At 36.7% G+C, this 19,737-nt stretch overlaps 2 protein-coding genes and 1 pseudogene across 2 annotated transcripts; 2 read left to right on the top strand and 1 right to left on the bottom strand.

The window, feature by feature from the left end:
* Nucleotides 1-7,442: 7,442 nt before the first annotated feature.
* Nucleotides 7,443-15,356, bottom strand: LOC140989463 (uncharacterized). The gene is made up of 3 exons (XM_073458659.1): nucleotides 15,293-15,356; nucleotides 8,013-8,236; nucleotides 7,443-7,790 (listed from the first exon to the last, which is right to left on the bottom strand). The coding sequence occupies exons 1-3, from the start codon at nucleotides 15,354-15,356 to the stop codon at nucleotides 7,443-7,445; spliced, it is 636 nt and encodes a 211-aa protein (XP_073314760.1).
* A 188-nt stretch (nucleotides 15,357-15,544) lies between these two features.
* Nucleotides 15,545-16,973, top strand: LOC140989462 (uncharacterized). Its single transcript, XM_073458658.1, has 3 exons — nucleotides 15,545-15,889; nucleotides 16,067-16,466; nucleotides 16,837-16,973. Exons 1-3 carry the CDS (start codon nucleotides 15,545-15,547, stop codon nucleotides 16,971-16,973), a joined length of 882 nt encoding a protein of 293 aa, XP_073314759.1.
* Nucleotides 16,974-17,102: 129 nt separating this feature from the next.
* Nucleotides 17,103-18,559, top strand: LOC140989461 (protein ANTAGONIST OF LIKE HETEROCHROMATIN PROTEIN 1-like; annotated as a pseudogene).
* Nucleotides 18,560-19,737: the final 1,178 nt, after the last annotated feature.

Below are 19,737 nucleotides of genomic sequence, written 5' to 3'. Positions count from 1 at the left end.
TCGTGCCAAATCTCGCACACATGCACGCACAACGCAGAAAAGTGGCACGGTACAGAAGCTGACACACACCAGCGCCGAATCACACGCACCTGTTGTAACGCCCCAGATTTGACGATTGTCCTCACTGTACCAAGACGAGTCTTTCCAGCTTGCTTATGTACTCACTCCCACGCACCCTAAAAACTTCCCAGGAGGCCACCCATCCCAGAATTGCCCCAAGTCAAGCATGCTTAACTTTGGAGTTCTTATGTGATGAGCTACCGAAAAGAAGATGCATCTTCGTGGTATGAGTAGTACATATCAAATCTTTTAAACCCTCTTCAACTATACAGTCCATTACATTGAACAGTCTCGCACTCCCTCTCCTTCTGGTGTAAAATCGGTTCATTCATGTTCCCTCCGCCTAGCAGCCTGCCAGGAGCCGCTCATTGTCCGTGCAGCCTCATGATACCGGTGATCACCCCCGCCCTCTTCGGCCCCGGTACTCACATGCCCACCAGCTTCCGCTGGTTTTGTCCCCGAATCCACATCGTACTAGGACAGGTCGACTCTGATACCAACTGTAACGCCCCAGATTTGACGACTGTCCTCACTGTACCAAGACGAGTCATTCCAGCGTGCTTATGTCCCCACTCACACGCACCCTAGGAAACTCCCCAGGAGGTCACCCATCCCAGATTTGCCCCAAATCAAGCACGCTTAACTTGGGAGTTTTTATGTGATGAGCTACCGAAAAGAAGATGCATCTTCGTGGTATGAGTAGTACATATCAAATCTTTTAAACCCTCTTCAAGTGTACAGTCCATTACATTGAACAGTCTCGCACTCCCTCTCCTTCTGGTGTAAAATCGGTTCATTCATGTTCCATCCACCTAGAAGCCTGCCAGGAGCCGCTCATTGTCCGTGCAACCTCATGATACCGGCGATCACCCCCGCCCTCTTCGGCCCCGGGACTCACATGCCCACCAGCTTCCGCTTGGTTTGTCCCCGAATCCACATCGTACTAGGAGAGGTCGACTCTGATACCAACTGTAACGCCCCAGATTTGACGACTGTCCTCACTGTACCAAGACGAGTCTTTCCAGCGTGCTTATGTCCTCACTCACACGCACCCTAGCAAACTTCCCAGGAGGTCACCCATCCCAGAATTGCCCCAAGTCAAGCATGCTTAACTTTGGAGTTCTTATGTAATAAGCTACCGAAAAGAAGATGCATCTTCGTGGTATGAGTAGTACATATCAAATCTTTTAAGCCCTCTTCAACTGTACAGTCCATTACATTGAACAGTCTCGGAATCTCTCTCCTTCTGGTGTAAGATCGGTTCATTCATGTTCACTCCGCCTAGAAGCCTGCCAGGAGCCGCTCAGTGTCCGTGCAACCTCATGACACCGGCAATCACCTCCCTCCCTCTTCGGCCCCGGGCCTCACACCTGTGTGCCCCTTACTACCCGAAGTGAAGAAATTACAGTAGCGTGCACGCACCTACACCGGAACCTGCGCACCTGTGCGCCATGCTGCGCGGAAAAGATTTTTGTTTCATAGTTTAGAGTCCAAATTATTTAGGGAACTTGATTATTGATAACTTTTTATTTTGTAAACATATAAAGACGAATTTTGAGTATTATCTAACACATTATTGATTTTATACAAAATTTTTGTGAGTTTTCTCTCAAAAGTTCTCAAATATTTTTTGTTCAAACAAATCAAACTTATCAAAGATATTATCTTTATGGCGTTTGTCGATTTTTTTCACACAGATTGTCAAGACGAGTTCTTTGAAGGTTCATCTGAATCTCAATTGTTTCAGTCGTGATTATTTGTTACTAAACTTTTCATAGTTTAAGGGTGGATATCACAGATCGTTACTTGTTTCAAAAGATCGGGACAACACTACATTCTTTAATTCATCGAATCGATGGCGTGACTCTGTTTTTGAGTGTGTTTGCTTTTCTTGTTTGAAAAATCGTATCATTTGGTATCAAAGCTTTTTGTTACATTTGATTCAAGTAAGTCTATTGTTTTTATTATCAGATTTGCATTAATATTTCGTTTGTTTTCAAATCTGCTTGCTCCATCGTCTTCTTCTTTTGTGAATCTTTTGATTCTTGAAATTTTGTGAGTCGTGCTTAGGTTTTTTTTTTCAGTTGCACAAATCATCCTTGTGCAAATCCCAAAAAAATAGTACAAAAATTCGAAAATTCTCTATCGTTTGGTTTTGAAATTTTGTTCTATTCTCTTTTGTGAGTCATATTCAAGTATCTCTCACAAACAAAAAAAATATTTTCAAATTTCTTAGCTTTGAGTGAGACAATTGCGAGTGTCCACGAGTTGAATCTGATCAGTTTGAAATATACAAATATAAAGCTTGAGGGAACCTTCTAGAGAACTCTCAAATTCGAGTGATGCGAGCGTTATTTCTTTAGAGTGACTAGTGATTATTTGAAGTGAGAAGAGAAAAAAAAGGAGAAACAAATGATTTTTTTTGGAGTGACTGTGAGAATTCGTGTGGGGATTATCTTTTTAATCTACTAACATTTCTTGCGAGTATAATGTTCGAAAGAAAAATGGAGAAGGAAGTACTAGATGACGGGAACCGAGGACTTTTTAATGTCCAAATGGAGGCGTCGTTCGGTGTATTCAGTAGAATGATGAGGACCCAGTTAAAGCCCTTACACGAGATGTTGGATAGGCTTGAGGGCAATACTAGAGGGAGTAGGTCTAAGCCTAAGCATGTGGGTAGAGGCTAATACGAGGATGAGTTTGATTTGGGAGGCGAATATGAGAGCCAAAATGAGAATTGGGGAAGGAACAAAGTTGATAGATGATTTGAGAGAGGAAGAGGAGAAGCCGTACGGGGTATTCAACATTATTCAACTAACGCTTAGATTTTCAAGTCCAATATCGATTCATCCTACCATGCCCTTGATTACCATTCCTTATAGCATTATGAAAGGATCGGTTGTGATGTGAAAAGTGTTTAGAAGGGGGGGTTGAATAAACACTCACGAATTATGTTCTTTTCTCGTAAATTGAGTTTAGTTCAATGACAAACTGATACTCGGTATCCCGTCAGTCGATGACAATCAGTTTAATTGAAAAACAGTTTCGGAAGTAAACTGACTGAAAGATAGAATAACTGAAATAAAAGGTAACTGAAATGAAATGCACGCGATTTGTTTCTGGATGTTTGGAGAATGGAATAACTCCTACGTCACTCCTTCTATCACGAAGATAGGATTTCCACTAATAGACTTTGATCGAATACAATGTTTGTACTGACCCACTTCAGTTTAGTCTTATCAATGCCAAAACCGAAACTCTTAGTTACAACAGGCTATTTCAGTTCGTGACTGATCTTAGCAAAACTTAACAATATAACAGGGATTACAGTGTGCTAACAAGCTCAAGACGGTAGCCTTGAATGCTACAGATAGAACTAGTAAGTGTGAGCTTTTGATTTCAGCAGAGTAACAGCTTGAGTAAAATAGTTGTTTTTGTATCCTTATTTCTTTAGCTGTTCTCTTCGCCTATTTATAGGATTCCCTTCCAACGGTAACTTGATATAATATTTGAATATTATATCCGTTGATTGCCACGTCGATATTCTCCTGACAATCGTACACTGTAGACTCTGAAATGCGGCGTTCCACTACGAGTTGCAGTCTGCTTGTACTAATGTCGGTTGAACGTCATTTTCATTTGATGACGTGTATGGCTGAGCGATCAACTGATAAATAGTAGCTGATAAGCTTGTGCTGAGTGAATCAACTAGTCAGTTTCCAACTGATTAATCAGATGTCTTCAGGAATCCAGTTAGGTTCAACCGATCAATTTCCAACTGATCAGTCGGTTAACTTCGAAAGTTCAGTTCAGCTGGATTCGGTTGCCTTTGATAACTCACGCGATACTTCAGTTAGGCAAGTTGTATAATTTGAATACTTGATCAGTTAGTCCAATAGATAAATGGTTTGTCAAACAGCCGAAATTAAGTTTCCAACACATTATAACTCAGTTATTTCAAGGTTCTAAATATCCCTTCAAGCCTAAATAATCGAAAATTCCTATCATTAAAACTATTCAATTCTCACTTATTGTTAAACTAGTCCAAAAATTTCTTAACCATTGCAATATAAATTCATTATTTTCTCGAAAATTATCCAGTTGGTCCTTAATTTCGAAAATTCTACAATTTCCCATGAGTTCTTGGCATTCTTAATTCCATTTTATAGATTTCTCATAACATAAAGTTCAATCATCTTAAGCTTATTAAACCCAAAAATCAATTTCATAACCAATTTTACATTTCCATCAATACCTAAAATCCCAAATTATACATTTTTATACTCCCGAAGATCGTCGTAGGCTTCGACTCATTATTCCTCATATGAAATTCTAAAAAATTAACTCAACTAGTAGCCACGAATAATCAGTATTTTCTTAGAAAATCTACATGTCCCAAAAGTATTCATAATCTTCATGACTAACTTATGACCCAATAAGTAGAACATCAGTACTACTAACCAAAAATCCATATAGTCAAATCATTTTCAATCTTTTCCTAACGCCCATTAGCCAGATTCTTAATCATGTCCAATTCCACCACAAAGCCAGCATGCAAGAAAATCATATAATTTCTCATTTCATGTTGTAGCATGCATATAGATAGATAAACATATACTGTAAAACGTATATTATGTAAATATGCAGATGATGGCATAAAACTTTCAAAACGTTTAAATTATGCAAACTTACAAACTTGTGGCTTGAAGACTGAGCTGCTGAAACTGTTGGTGGCACAACCATATACAGGACCCTTGCTCTGATACCAACTGAAACGTTTCCTCATTAAAAATCTACTGATTTTTTTTTAAAAAATCTATGAATGAAAATACACACACATCAGCATAAATAGCGTGGATCATGCATGCATGCAACATTGCTGAAAATTTCACTTTTCAAAAATAATAGTAATCATCTACTGGATGAAAATACTGCAATTTAAAATAAAACACATATGAACGAGTAAAAATCATGATAACCAATAACAAAATAAAATGAATGAGTAAAAATATTCGTGTCCACTCTTATCTCAAATCATGATGTGTGGAAAATATATGGTCCTCAGGTTCACGTGCACACATCCAGACCCGCCTACTCAGACTTCGGCACCTCCAGTCTCCTCATGAATATGCTCACCAGCATCATTCACACCTAATGAGTCTAAAGACTCAACACACTTGTAACGTTATAACGAGTACATATACATAACACGCAACAGTTAAAAGTACTGTAATCAACATACATTTCATGATCTTAAAAACGTAAGCGTAAACATATCGTAAAAGCATAACGTGTAAAACATCGCATCTTAACATCATACACTTGTTCATTTTCTTTAATCAAATTCTGCTGTTAGTTGTGACTTTCGTATCAGCTCTATCGCATCAGTTCTATCTATCAGCTCTATTCGATGGATCCATCTACATATAAACGTGGTACCCGGTGGCGGGGACATCACCGACGGTATTACCCATCCACTGAGACTTGGCTTTACAGCTCATTGTATACATATATCGTCAGTCACAACAAACTCTCATCCTTCAAAAACATCATCATTTTCATCACTTATAAAAACGTGCATACACGTAATTTTCCTTAAAACCAAGCATGCAACGTATTTTTCATATTTACTAAAAGGTCATATACGTGATACGTAAACGTTTAAAGACATGTTAAATTTTTTATTAGGGCGCTGCCATGACTAAAAACTCGAGCCGAGTGCAAAATGACCATTTTGCTCCGTGGAAACCCTAATTGACCATTTAACCCCTGGACCTCAAAATTTCGACTCGAATGCAACCAAACTCCTTAAAACACCTAAAAATATATTTATAGTCATTTCTTAGACGTAAACTCGAGCCGGTTTCAAAACTTATACGATTCATTTTAAACTTGGACCGGGATCCCGGTTTTAACCCGAATCGACTCGAAACTTAACCAAAATTTTCCCAACTTTTTAACACAACTTAATCACATGCTAGCAGCGATTAAACCATCTAGACCAGTCCACTAAGCCCTTCGAACAGCCCCTGCAAGCTGCTGGATTTTCGGCCTTTGCTAATCCTCAAATCCTAATCGCGCCAAACTCAAGTTTTATCAATCCTAGACCTAACCCTCGAGGACCAGCCTTGCACCAACCCTTCCTAGCCCACCTTAGGACCTCTTGGACCGACCGAACCCAATCTCACAACCCCATGCACACTGCAAGACGCGACAATCCGCTAGCCACCAAAAGAACGCACTCGTGGCTACCCTAGCACCCACGCGCACGATCGACTTAATGACCAAGTCCAACAATGTTCGAGCCATCTTAGACCATGTCTTAGACCCACCAAGGTCTTGTTCAAGGTTAGGGACAGTCCTTTAACAGCCGGTTCGCTCATATCCATCGATCTAACCAAAACAAGCCCTACTCGAACGATTCATGCCTAGCTACCCTTCCACTTGGCCAAGCCGTGACTCCAGCTCCTTAAGCCCTTGACATGTTCAACACCCTAGCAACGTACACCAGCAGCACCTTGTACAACCATTCAATAAAAACGCGAGTTTGCAAAAAGTCAAACATTATTCCATGAAAAAAACCATACGAAAATGTTAGCTCATGCTAGATCAAAGTGTGTCTCATGCAAATATACATATAACAGCATACACAGTTTGAATGATGAGATAAAGGATGATACAAGACGTGCCTTAACGTTTAGACGCTAGAAAACTTGAAATTCAACGCGCGGGACGTGAACTGGAGAGGCGGGGAAGACTTTCTCTTGCAAAAAAAAAATCAAAGGCTGAAGCTTGCTGCTGGTTTGATACTGAAAAACGTGGGGAGTGGCGGGTGGAAAATGGGGTGGGTGGCCAAGCGAAGAAAAAATAGATTTATGGTTGCTAATAAGGGTTTTTAAATAGTTTAATTAAGCATTAATGGGCCCTAACATAAAAATTAAGGGATGAAAGGGTTTTGAGCCTCTTAAGCATAAAAATAAGCCCATCGAGCCCAATAACACTTCCGAAAATTATTTCGTTTAGATATGTTTTAGAAAATATTTTCCGAACCCTCAAAAAGTCCATCGTCTCGCTAAATTTTGCGTATCAATTAAAAATATGACTAGGATAGTAAAAATACCCAACCAAGGCTCATTTTAAAAAAATCATACTTAAAAACACCCCATAATAAATAATTAAAAATAATTATTCAATAAAAAATATTTTCTTGATTATACCCCGGTCTCCGTTACTCGTTCTAGCGCGAAATGCATCTAAACATCCTAATGTGTGAAACTTAACAATAATCACGAAGTAAATGCATAAAAATCATTAAACACATATTTTAAATAAAAACTCTAGATTGTACGCAGTCAGGTTACGTAGTTCGAATTTCCTAGACCTTACGTTTCTCCCCGGGCCTCGCTCAAGATACCTGCTTTCATGGAATCCCTGCTCGGAACCCATAGTCGGTCCCTATATCTGACTATGCCATCCACCACTGTATACAACCTCCGGCCCTTAGCTTTATCCCTCTGTCTCCACTTCTGCAGCTGCTCGTCAGAAGTCTGCCCTGCCCAAATTCTGTCTCTCAGTGTCGACTTCACTTTCAGGGTAGAAAGATTAGGAGCACTACTTCTGACATAAACTGCAAGCTCAAACCGCTGGATCTCTGCCTGCAACGATCTCTGTACTAACAACTGAGTGATCACTACAGTCTTTCTGCTTAGGGCATCTGCAACTACATTAGCCTTAACCGGATGGTAGCTAATGTCGCAATCATAATCCTTCACTAGCTCTAGCCACCTCCGCTGTCTCATGTTCAGCTCTTTCTGTATAAAGAAGTACTTCAGGCTCTTATGGTCAGTGAAAATCCTGCACTTCTCTCCATACAGATAATGTCTCCAAATCTTCAATGTTAAAACCACCGCTGCTAGCTCGAGGTCATGAGTCGGATAATTCTACTCATGGACCTTCAACTGTCGAGACGCATAAACTATAACTATGTCATGCTGCATCAACACTGCGCCCAAACCGAGCTTCGAAGAATCTGTATAAACCACAAACTCTCCTTGCCCTGATGGCATAGCTAGAACTGGTGTCATGGTCAACGCTTGCTTCGACATGTCAAAACTCTTCTGGCAGTCAGGCCCCCAAACAAACTTCACATTCTTCTTCGTCAGGGCGGTTAATGGCACTGCAATAGAAGAGAAGCTCTGAATAAACTTTCTGTAATATCCAGCCAATCCCAAGAAGCTACGGATCTTTGTCACGCTCTTAGGCACTGGCCAATCTCTGAGTGCCTCAAATTTAATGGGGTCGACCTCTATACCATCCAGAGATACAATGTGGCCCAAGAATGCTACTCTGTCTAGCCAGAACTCGCACTTACTGAACTTGGCATACATCCGTCTGTCTTGTAAAGTCTGCAGTACGGTCCTCAGATGCGGACTGTGTTCCTCCCTACTCTTCGAATTGATCAGGATGTCATCAATGAAAACTATGAAGAACTGATCCAAATATGGCTGAAACACGCGATTAATGAGATCCATGAAGATCGCTGGCGCATTAGTCAGATTGAAAGGTATCACCAAAAACTCATAGTGTCCATAACACATTCTGAATGTCGTCTTATGCACGTCAGACTCTCTTACATTCAGCTGATGGTATCCAGATCGGAGGTCTATCTTCGTGAATACTGATGTTCCCTGAAGCTGATCAAATAAATCCTCGATCCTGGGCAGTGGATCATTTACATGATGAAAATACTGCAATTTAAAATAAAACACATATGAATGAGTAAAAATCCTGATAAGCAATAACACAATAAAATAAATGAGTAAAAATATTCGTGTCCACTCCTATCTCAAATCATGATGTGCGGAAAATATATGGTCCTTGGGTTCATGTGCGCACATCCAGCCCCGCCTACCCAGACTTCGGCACCTCCAGTCTCCTCATCAACATGCTCACCTACATCATTCACACCTAGTGAATCTAAAGACTCAACACACTTGTAACGTTATAACGAGTACATATACATAACATGCAACAATGAAAAGTACTGTAATCAACATACATTTCATGATCTTAAAAGCGTAAGCGCAAACATATCGTAAAAGCATAACGTGTAAAACATCGCATCTTAACATCATATACTTGTTCATTTTCTTTAATCAAATTCTGTTCGTTAGTTGTGACTTTCGTATCAGCTCTATCGTATCAGCTCTATTCGATGGATCCATCTACATATAAACGTGGTACCCGGTGGCGGGGATATCAGCGACAGTATTACCGATCCACTGAGCCTTGGCTTTATATCTCATCGTATACATATATCGATCAGTCACAACAAACTCACATCCTTCAAAAACATCATCATTTTTATCATTTATAAAAACTAGCATATACGTAATTTTCCTTAAAACCTAGCATGCAACATCTTTTTCATATTTACTAAAAATGTCGTATACGTGATACGTAAACATTTAAAAACATGGTAAATTTGTGATCAGGGTGCTGCTAGGACTAAAAACTGAACCCGGGTGCAAAATGATCATTTCCCCCTGGAAACCCTAATTGACCATTTTACACCTGGATCTCAAAATTTCGACCGAAATGCAACCAAACTCATTAAAACACCTAAAAACATATTTATAGGCATTTCTTAGATGTAAACTCGAGTCCGTTCCAAAACTTATACGATTCGTTTTAAAACTTGGACCGGGGTCCCGGTTTTAACCCGAATCAACCTGAAATTAACCAAACTTTTCCCAACTTTTTAACACAACTTAATCACATCCTAACAGCCCTTAAACCATCTATACAAGTCCACTAAGCCCCTCTAACAGATCCTTAAATCTGCTGGATTTTCGGCCCTTGCAAATCCTCAAACCCTAATCAGGCCAAACTCAAGTTTTATCAATCCTAGACCTAACCCTCGAGGACCAGCCTTGCACCAACCCTTCCTAGCCCACCTTAGGACCCTCCTGGACCGATCGAACCCAATCTCACAGCCCCATTCATGCTGCAAGACGCGACAATCCGCTAGCCACCAAAAGAACGCACTCGTGGCTACCCTAGCACCCACGCACACGATCGGCTTCATGACCAAGTCCAGCAGTGTTCGAGCCATCTTAAACCATGTCTCAGACCCACCAGTGTTTGGTTCATGGTTAGAGACGGTCCTTGCACAGCCGGTTCTCTCATATCCACCGATCTTACCAAAACAAGCCCTACTCGAACGATTCACGCCTAGCTACCCCTCCACTTGGCCAAGCCATGACTCCAGCTCCTAAAGCCCTTGACATGTTCAACACCCTAGCATCCTACTCGAACGATTCACGCCTAGCTACCCCTCCACTTGAGTTTGCAAAAATTCAACCATTATTCCATGAAAAAAACCATACGAAAAAGTTAGCTCATGCTAGATCAAAGAGTGTCTCATGCAAATATATATATAACAACATAAACAGTGTGAATAATGAGAAAAAAAAGATGATTTAAGGCGTGCCTGAACGTTTAAGCGCTAGGAAACTTGAAAGTCTATGCGCGGGACGTGAACCAGAGAGGCGGGGAAGCCTTTTTCTTGAAAAAAAATCAAAGGCCGAAGCTTGCTGCTGATAAACGTGGGGAGTCGCTGCTGGAAAATGGGATGGGCGGCCAATTGAATAAAAAAATAGGTTTAGGATTGCTAATAAGGGTTTTTAAATAGTTTAATTAAGCACTAATGGGCCCTAACATAAAAATTAAGGGATGAAAAGGGTTTCGAGCCCATTAAGCATAAAAATAAACCCATCATGCCTAATAACACTCTCGAAAAATATTTGTTTAGATAAGTTTTAGAAAATATTGCTCGAACCATCAAAAAATCTCTCGTCTCGCTAAATTTTGCGTACCGATTAAAAATATGACTCGGAGAGTAAAAATACCCAACCAAGGCCCATTTTAAAGAACTTAACGATAATAATGAAATAAATGCATAAAAATCATTAAACACATATTTTAAATAAAAACCTTAGATTGCATGCAGTCGGGTTACGTAGTTCGAATTTCTTAGACCTTACAAATTTTGTAGCAAATTAAAAATTTAGAGCGATGAAAATTTAATATAAAGTTGATCAATTAGTTAAGTTATAGGATTAAACATTAAGTTAACATATTTTTAGGAGCTTAAGGTTTGATTTATATATATCATAAATTTTAGTCATGATCTTATGAGTTAAAATTATACCTTTGTTAGAGTTGAATTTTTAAAAAAGTTGGGTATGATTGATGGTTAGGTTACTTGAGAGACGTATGAAAGAAGTGAGATACACACCATGTCTTGGGAAAATTAAAAATGTTTGTTCTTAAAAGGCAAGTAATATCGTGATATTTGGAAGTAAGTATATATGGTATACTCACGAACATTTAGATGTTATGTTTTATAAGGAATAAAGTTATAAAGGTACTTGAGAAATTTTCGAAAGTCATTAAGAAATTTGTGATTAAGCGGATACGTGTATTGGAATTATGTTATCTAAGACGATTTGGGTTGGGTAAGTTTGAATTTCAAGTTTATGAGTTAGGTGTTCATATGAAAATGTTGGGTGAACTAAAAACAAAAAGGAATTAGTTGTGTTCAACATATGTTACCAATGAACAAATATTAAGATATTTTTATCCGGTAAGTAAACTAAAATCTTGATAAGTAAACTAAAATCTTGATATGTGGATTCTAGAATTCTACGGATTTTAAGTAAAGTTGAATTATTAGAGTTATTCTAACGCTAACATGTGATAAGTTATTAAGTTTTACACACTATGATTAATTAAGCATTAAGGATACGTCACAATGCGACATTCGTTCTAATGAGGAAAGTCCAAGTGTCTTAGGCCTCAACTATATTGTAATTGGGAAGAAAATAGTTTAAGCATGTAACTGATGCTAGAAGGGTTTTATTATATAGGTGGAATATCAATATTGTATATTTGGATTTTACGGATTAACATTACTCGAAATTTAATATTTGCAACAATTTTATATTTGGAATGTACTTGTAAATAGTTAAGTTACATTAGTTTGATGCCATATGATAAAGATTCGATTCAAGGATATTAGGATAATAATATTATGGGGTTGAGATAAGGTTTAACTTTTAAGTGTATTACCGATGATAGAAGTCGATTAGTAACTTTGGGTGCTAAGATCTCTTCAGTTAAACTGCATAAATGCTAATATTTGGATTTAAAGACTTAGCATACCCTAAGTTCAATAACTTTAAGAAAGGATGCTAGTGGAATTTTAATATTGAAATATAATAGATAGATGAACATCTTGTGTATAATAAAAGAAAAGTAAAATGCGATAAGTTTAGACCTCCACTTCTAGTACTAGGAATTGTAAAAAAAGTCAAAATTCAAGGTCATAGTAAAATAGAACTAAGTCACCATAGGTCGTTTTAAGTTGCGATTTACGAATGAGGATGTCGAAGGCAAATTTAATTAGGCTTGAGGATACATAAGGACGACGGCCTAACACTTATTTTATCAGAGTAGTGCAGCGGAAGCGTGGATATTGAGATACTAGAATTAAGAGTCTAAACTTTTTGTTTATCGAGGATAAGTAAAATTTCGGGGACGAAATTCAATTTAACGAGAATAGATTGTAACGTCCCAAAAATTTAAAGATCCACGTGAACCACATGCATGCAAGTTCAAATTTCTTATGTATTTTAATTAATTTATTTTTAAAGCATTAATGCATGATAACATGAATATATATGTTTAATTCTTGGTTCATTAACATTGCATGATATAAGGATTTTAGCAGTATTTCACGCTCGAATAAGAAACAGAGATCGAGGATAATCAGGAAAAATATTTTTATTAAATAATTATTTTTAATTATTTAATTTATGGTGTAATTAAGAGAGAATTTCAAAAATGGGCCTTGGTGGAGTATTTTTACTCGATGTGTCATATTTTAAACCGGTACGCAAATTTTAGCAAGTCGAGGGACTTTTTGAGGGTTCTGGCAATATTTTCAACAACGTACCTGAACAAAATATTTTTCGAGAGTGTTATTGTGCTTGTTGGGTTTATTTTATGGTTTAATGGACCCAAACCATAAATCTTTTTTTCTCTCATCATTCATGCTATTTATGCTGATGTTTGTGTATTTTCGGCCATAGCTTTAAAAAAATTTTATTTCAGTAGAATTTTAAGGAGCAGACGTTTCATGGAACTACATGACTTATTTGTAGATTTAAAAGCCTACGAATTCAAGATGCAAACCAGAGAAAGTGAACCAATAATTCCACCCCACCGGTCAGTAGAACAGCTGAGCAATGAGGCAATGTCATTGTTTGCGAAATTTTTTGGAAATTTCATGAGAAAGAATCAAGATTCCTTTCAGAGAAACTATCATAGAAATGAATCCAAGGAGGAATCAAATGCGTGCTTCAACTGCGGAAAGACTGACAATTTCATTGCTGACTGTCCAAAGCCTAAAAGGACGACCGAAGATTTGTTGAGAAGGTTAAAAAGTCCTTCGAGCACAAAAGAAGATTCAAGGATGAGAAAAAGTCATCTAGGAAGAAGCATGAAGCTTTGGTAGCTGAAGAGAATAAGTCAAAGTGGGCTGACTCTGACAGTGATGCATCTGAAACCGAGAACTCAAGCAGCTCAAGTGATGAAGAGTTATAGAGTTTTAACAACATAATCCGTAAGAAAACTGAAGAACCAAACTGATCGGACAAATCGAGTAATCGTAACTGAAGACTTTGTTTGTACTGAACTGTAATATATCAAAGTCTCTTAGTAAAAACTCATCCTCATGATAAAAATGTTGACGTAGAAGCATTTGAAGTTAACGAACATCCATAAAAATTCGAATGTTCATTTCAGTTATACTTTCAGTTTTACATTTTATCATTCATCAGTATTCAATCTGTATTTCAATTTATTTCCGCACTATTATCAGTTGATTGATTTATATCGACAAACAAGATTTCAGGATTAGTTCCTCAAAGAACTGATTCATATTTGAAAAGGAAACAAAAATCCAGAATGTTTATTCAACCCTTTTTTAAGCACTCCAACTAGCTTAACCTATCCTATCAATTAATATCATGATGAATAATATTAAATTTATAATTCATTTTAATTATCTTTTATTTGATCATTTTTAGTTCAAGAATGAGATAGTTTTGAATTTTTTTTATGAACAGAAAAAATATTAATATAACATAGGTCGTACTAAATACTGACTATTGTCAAAATAAAAATAGATAATTGACAAAAATTAGTGTTCGATAAGTGTAAATTTAATTATTAAAAAAATTAAATAATAGTATGAAGAGTAAATTTGTCCGTTTATAACACAAAAAGTCAAATTGCAATTCTATATATTTATTATTTAATATTAATAATTTGTGAAGTGTAAGTATCACTTCCAAGTTAAAATATACAAAGAGTGTATGCAAATATATTAATTATAATTATATTGTAATATATAAATATGTGTTTATTTTTCATATTTAACTATTATTTGATAAATACATTTTAGTAGGTACATTTTCGAAAATAATGACAAAAATCAGTGTATATTTATTATTATTTTGAAGACTATTTCTCAAGTATGATAAATAGAATGTCGTAGGACAAGATTCAGTAGTAACTCTTCGAGATTTTCAAGCTATAAGAGCACCCACGATGCGGGAGTTAAATGGGTATTATAACACCCATTAACGCCCACTCACAAAAAAGAGAGAGAGGAGCGTTCAATTGTTTGAACGCCCCTCTCCCAAATTTTTTTTTATTTGGCACGCGCCACAAAACGCGTGGCGGCTGGCCCCACATGTTTTGTTTTAAAAATTTATTTTCATGCGAGCCCCATGCATATTGTAAATTAATTTTTTTTATTTTTTAAATATTAACTATTTCTTTAACGGTAGGATTTTAATTTTTTTTTAATTTTCTTTTATAACCGTTGTAATTATTTTTTTTAATTTTTTATTTTAGATATTTAATTAAATTCAAATTAAATTATAAAAAATCCAACGGCTATTTAACGGCTAGTTTCAATTTTCTTCTATAAATACCCACAAATGTGCACACATATTTTCATTCCAACTCACTACAATCTCCAATTCTACTCTCTAATATTCTCCCATCTATTTTTTTTAAGTTACAAAAATCTTATTTTCTACCCAAAATGGATGAAAATAATAAGGCATTTTTTACAAATTTATTGAATTCTACAAACAACCCGCAAGAATATCCATCTTCCCAAAATCCACCAATTTCACCAAATTATCAATACCCATATCCATTTCCAAATATGACGTTTCCTCCCCAAAATTTTCAAAATTTCCAAGGTTCTGGAAATTTTATGAATCATTCGAATTATGCCCCTCGAGGTCCATATCAACCGCTTCTAGCCGAATATTGGCAAAACATGAGTCATCCGTATTTCACGTCGCCGGTTGTTCATGGATGAAGCACCCCGCTCACAAATGTTATGCCTTTCACATCTCCAATGTCGAATGAACATGCAACTCCGACTTTTGTCCTGGAGACGCAACTTTCCGATCGTGAATCCCCAATTGAGGTAGTCAATTTAGAAAAAGCGGTTTCAAATGCTGACGGTTCAAGAAAGCGTTCAAGTTGGACAAAGCTTGAAGACGAGGTCTTAGCGAGAAGTTTTATCACTATCAGCGATGATCCAATAATCGGAAATGATCAAAAGGCGGATGCTTTTTGGGGAGGTGTTGCAAGCTACTACAATGAGAATCGTCCCTCAGGTTCAAACACCAAAAGCGCAAATGTTATATGCTCACATTGGCACAATACAATCCAAAAGAAGGTATATTGATTCAACGCAAATTATAATAGTGTTTACAGTTCATATCGAAGTGGTCATAGTGACGAAGATATATTGAGGTTTGCGTACGAAAAATATCGATCCGAGAACAATGGTGTTGCATTCAATCTCGAGAATGTGTGGAAAATTGTCAAAGACCGTCCAATGTTTACTCCACAGTCCGCTGATCACTATGTGGCCACAAAGAAGACGAAGACTTCAGAGTCGGGTGCAAGCAACATCTCCTCTAACCAAGAGGTAAGCATAGACCTTGATGATGAAGATACTCGTCCAATGGGACAAAAGGCAGCAAAAAGGAAGGGAAAAGATAGAGTCAAATCGACCATAGAAGATCTGACAGTAAACTACAGTAATATTTTCACAAAGTTCGCCGAGTACACAAACGTGAAGAAGTACGAAGTCCATCTGAAACGAAAACAACTCGAAGTAGAGGAGATTAAGGCAAAAGCTGCCTTGTCCAGATCTGAAGCTAAGAATCGACGCTTGAAATTGAAGGAGTACAAAATCTTGAACAAAGACAAATCGCAGATGACAGAGGAACAACTTATCATACATGAATGTCTATGCCAGGATATTAGGTCGAGATGGAATATCTAAACTATTTACTCAACGTTCATTTTCTATTATTATTATTATATTTCAGAGTGATTGTAATTTTTAATTATTGCATTTTTCATTTCGATTAATGTGATTTTTAATTATTATCATTTTTGCAAAATTGTTATCGTCAACTAGCCGTTGCAAAGTAGTCGTTGGAAATTAGCCGTTGCAAAGTAGCTGTTGGAAACTAGCCGTTGGAATCTAGCCATTGCATAAGGAAAACAATATATAAAGACACATTGTGCTACGATAGATGCATTTGACTAACATACATTTTTGCAAACACATATAGTAAAACGTGTTTCCTCCAAAAATGTATCATTCTACAGGCAGCTCTAGCTCAAATTCTTGCTCGACAAGCGAAGACGAAATCCATGTCGAAATCGATGAGCAAGCTTATGATCCGGTTGAAGAAAAGATGTCATTGGTACTTCAACAACACCAACAACTTATGGAATCATATTAGAGGAGGGAAACACGTAGAAGAAGAATGTTCATCCAAAGAAATCGTGAGGTCGGGAATGAGAGGCTCATCAATGATTATTTCTCTACGAACCCGGTGTATCACGATGAAATATTTCGAAGAAGATTTCGAATGTGAAGAGAGTTAATCCTCAGCATAGTGAATGCATTAGAGAATAATTCAACGTTTTTCCAACAGAGGGACGATGCTGTGCGAAGAAAAGGGTTCTCACCACTACAAAAATGCACAGCTGCGATTCGTCAACTGGCTTACGGAGTCCCCGCCGAAAATCTTGACGAGTACCTACGTATGGGTGAATCAATTTTCATCAAGTGTCTTTTCAATTTCTGCGAATACGTGGTTGAAATATTTGATGATAGGTACTTGAGAAGACCAAATGCTGATGATGTTTAAAGTCTTCTTCAAATGCATGATGATAGCCACGGCTTCCCTGGCATGTTGTGTAGCCTTGATTGTATGCACTGGAAATGGAAAAATTGTCCAATTGCTTGGAAATGTCAATTTACAAGGGGACATGGGTCACCAACAATCGTGCTTGAAGCGGTCGCGTCTCATGACTTGTGGATATGGCATGCATTCTTTGTGGTCGCCGGTTCACGTAACGAATTAACGTGCTATATGAATCTCCCATATTCAACAACGTCTTGCAAGGAAATGCGCCAGAGATTAATTTCACGGTGAACGGCACTGCATACACGAAGGGTTATTATCTAACAGATAGAATATATCCTGAGTGGGCTACTTTCGTTAAGGCTTTTCCTTGCCCGGAGGATCCCAAGAGGAAGTTGTTTAAGGAAAGAAAGGAGTCCACAAGAAAAGATGTCGAACGGGCATTTGGGGTGCTTCAATCTCGATGGGCGATTGTCAGAGGTCCAGCTCCTTATTGGTATAGGAAAAAGTTAAAACAAATCATGTTAGCATGCATTATTTTGCATAACATGATCGTTGAGGATAAGAGAGGTCATGTGACAAATTGGTACAACGATGAAGGTGAGGAACGCGAACAAACTATCCATGGCTCAAATCGAGGATTTCAAGATTATCTTCGGACAAATTCTGTGCTACGTGACACTCAAGTTCATCACCAACTTCTTGCAGACTTAGTTGAACATATCTGGAGCAATACAACAACAATCTGTGAATTTGTATTTCATATGTTATTTTTAATTTCATCAAAGTGTGGTTTATTTGTAAGTTATTGTTTCATTTCATTTTCATAATTATATTGTAACTTTAAATAAATTGTGATCACGTCTTGTTTAAATTCTTCTTCCCTCGTGGTATTTCTTTCGAACATCTACTTTATTTAATAAATAAATTTAAAAAAACATTAATATTATTTATTAAAATTAATAAAATTATTTTATTAAAAAGTAAGAATATTTTAAAAATTAGAATAATGATTTAAATAATGTAAAATATATTTAAAACATATTTATTTAATATGAAAAAAATTTAAGATGATTGAGTGGACTGTGAGACCCATAAATAATGAGTTTGAGTGTTAAAAGGAATGTTGGTAAAAGAGATATGTTGTTATAATGAGTATGTGGCAGTGGACCCCATGATTTTGATGAGTTGGTGGGTATTATAAGTAAAAATAATGAGTATGTGGCAGTGGAACCATAAGTAATGCGTTGATTCCCGAGGCTTAAAAGAGTGTAATTGATAAATATGCGTTGTTTAGATATAAATGCGTAGATTCTCGAGGCATAAGAGTGTAATTGAATATAGATAAAAATTTGTGTGAGATAGATATCATATTTGGGTCATCTATGAAAAAATATTATTTTTTATGCTAAGAGTATTACTTTTTATTGTGAATATCGATAGGGAGGATCCGTCTCACTGATAAAGATTCGTGAGACTGTATTTATATATATGTTTTTTTATTTGATTTTGTGACTCTTTGTTCGGGTATAATAATAGTACTATCTCTGTCTCTTTAAGACCAGTTGGTTGATTGAATCGAAAACTGGTGAATAAACGACGTCGATAAAATTTTTAAATAATCTAATTGGGTTAGTACCAATTGAATTTTAATTTTTATTGGTTAGGTTTTAATAAGCATGCAATTATGTAACCGTGCGAAAATAATCTTACTAAATCGGTAGAATAATAAATGGATGAGATTAAAAAGTAGTAAGAATATGAAAATTGAAATAACAAGTCACAACACAATTGTTTATAGAAGTTCGGAAAATTAAACACTTCAAGTATATCATTAGAAGACTTTGACGATCACAAACATTTTGCAACAACGCACTTCAACAGGACTTATTTCTGACCTATTGAAACTCCAAGCTTGTATCGTCCACTACCTTTAAACTTTAAAATCATACTAAATTTTTTTTCTTTATAAAATTCAAAACATTTAATTAAAAACTACACAACTTTTCAAAAATCGTAAATGCATAAAAATTCCATAAATTGTCAACCATCAAAATCATACGTCAACATTTAAAAATAATCCAAAATTAAACTTCAAAATAAAGCATAAATCTCTAAAGAGAAAATCTTCAAAATCTTTTCGTAAAACTTTTAAATCTTAAATAAGTGCGGAAAATAAATGTCTCTTGGGAGTGTACTACCGGATCCGATCCACTCAAACGTCAGCGCCTCCCTCAATATCACCCTCACCTGCAACCATACAAACCTAGTGAATCTAATGACTCAGCATGTTCTATCAACGAGTAACAAATAATACATATGTAGGCGTATGTATTAAAATCATACTTTTATTCAA

Source organism: Primulina huaijiensis, chromosome 12 (genome assembly GCF_012295235.1).
Source record: "Primulina huaijiensis isolate GDHJ02 chromosome 12, ASM1229523v2, whole genome shotgun sequence".
NCBI classification, from domain to species: Eukaryota; Viridiplantae; Streptophyta; class Magnoliopsida; order Lamiales; family Gesneriaceae; genus Primulina; species Primulina huaijiensis.
The sequence above is the reverse complement of the archived record's forward strand: the minus strand, read 5'-3'. Positions and strand labels throughout refer to the sequence as shown.

Bases quoted from the DNA above. Each gene is read 5' to 3' on its own strand.
- LOC140989463 (XM_073458659.1), bottom strand. From the start codon at position 15,356: ATGGATATGGGTATTGATAATTTGGTGAAATTGGTGGATTTTGGGAAG. The intron at 8,237-15,292 runs GTTGTTTGTAGA...CTTCTATTGCAG, and splicing joins GAAGATGGATATTCTTGCGG to TGCCATTAACCGCCCTGACG. The intron at 7,791-8,012 runs GTCCATGAGTAG...CATCCGGTTAAG, and splicing joins ATGCGTCTCGACAGTTGAAG to GCTAATGTAGTTGCAGATGC.
- LOC140989462 (XM_073458658.1), top strand. From the start codon at position 15,545: ATGCCTTTCACATCTCCAATGTCGAATGAACATGCAACTCCGACTTTT. The intron at 15,890-16,066 runs GTATATTGATTC...TTTACTCCACAG, and splicing joins ACAATACAATCCAAAAGAAG to TCCGCTGATCACTATGTGGC. The intron at 16,467-16,836 runs GTCTATGCCAGG...ATCATTCTACAG, and splicing joins ACAACTTATCATACATGAAT to GCAGCTCTAGCTCAAATTCT.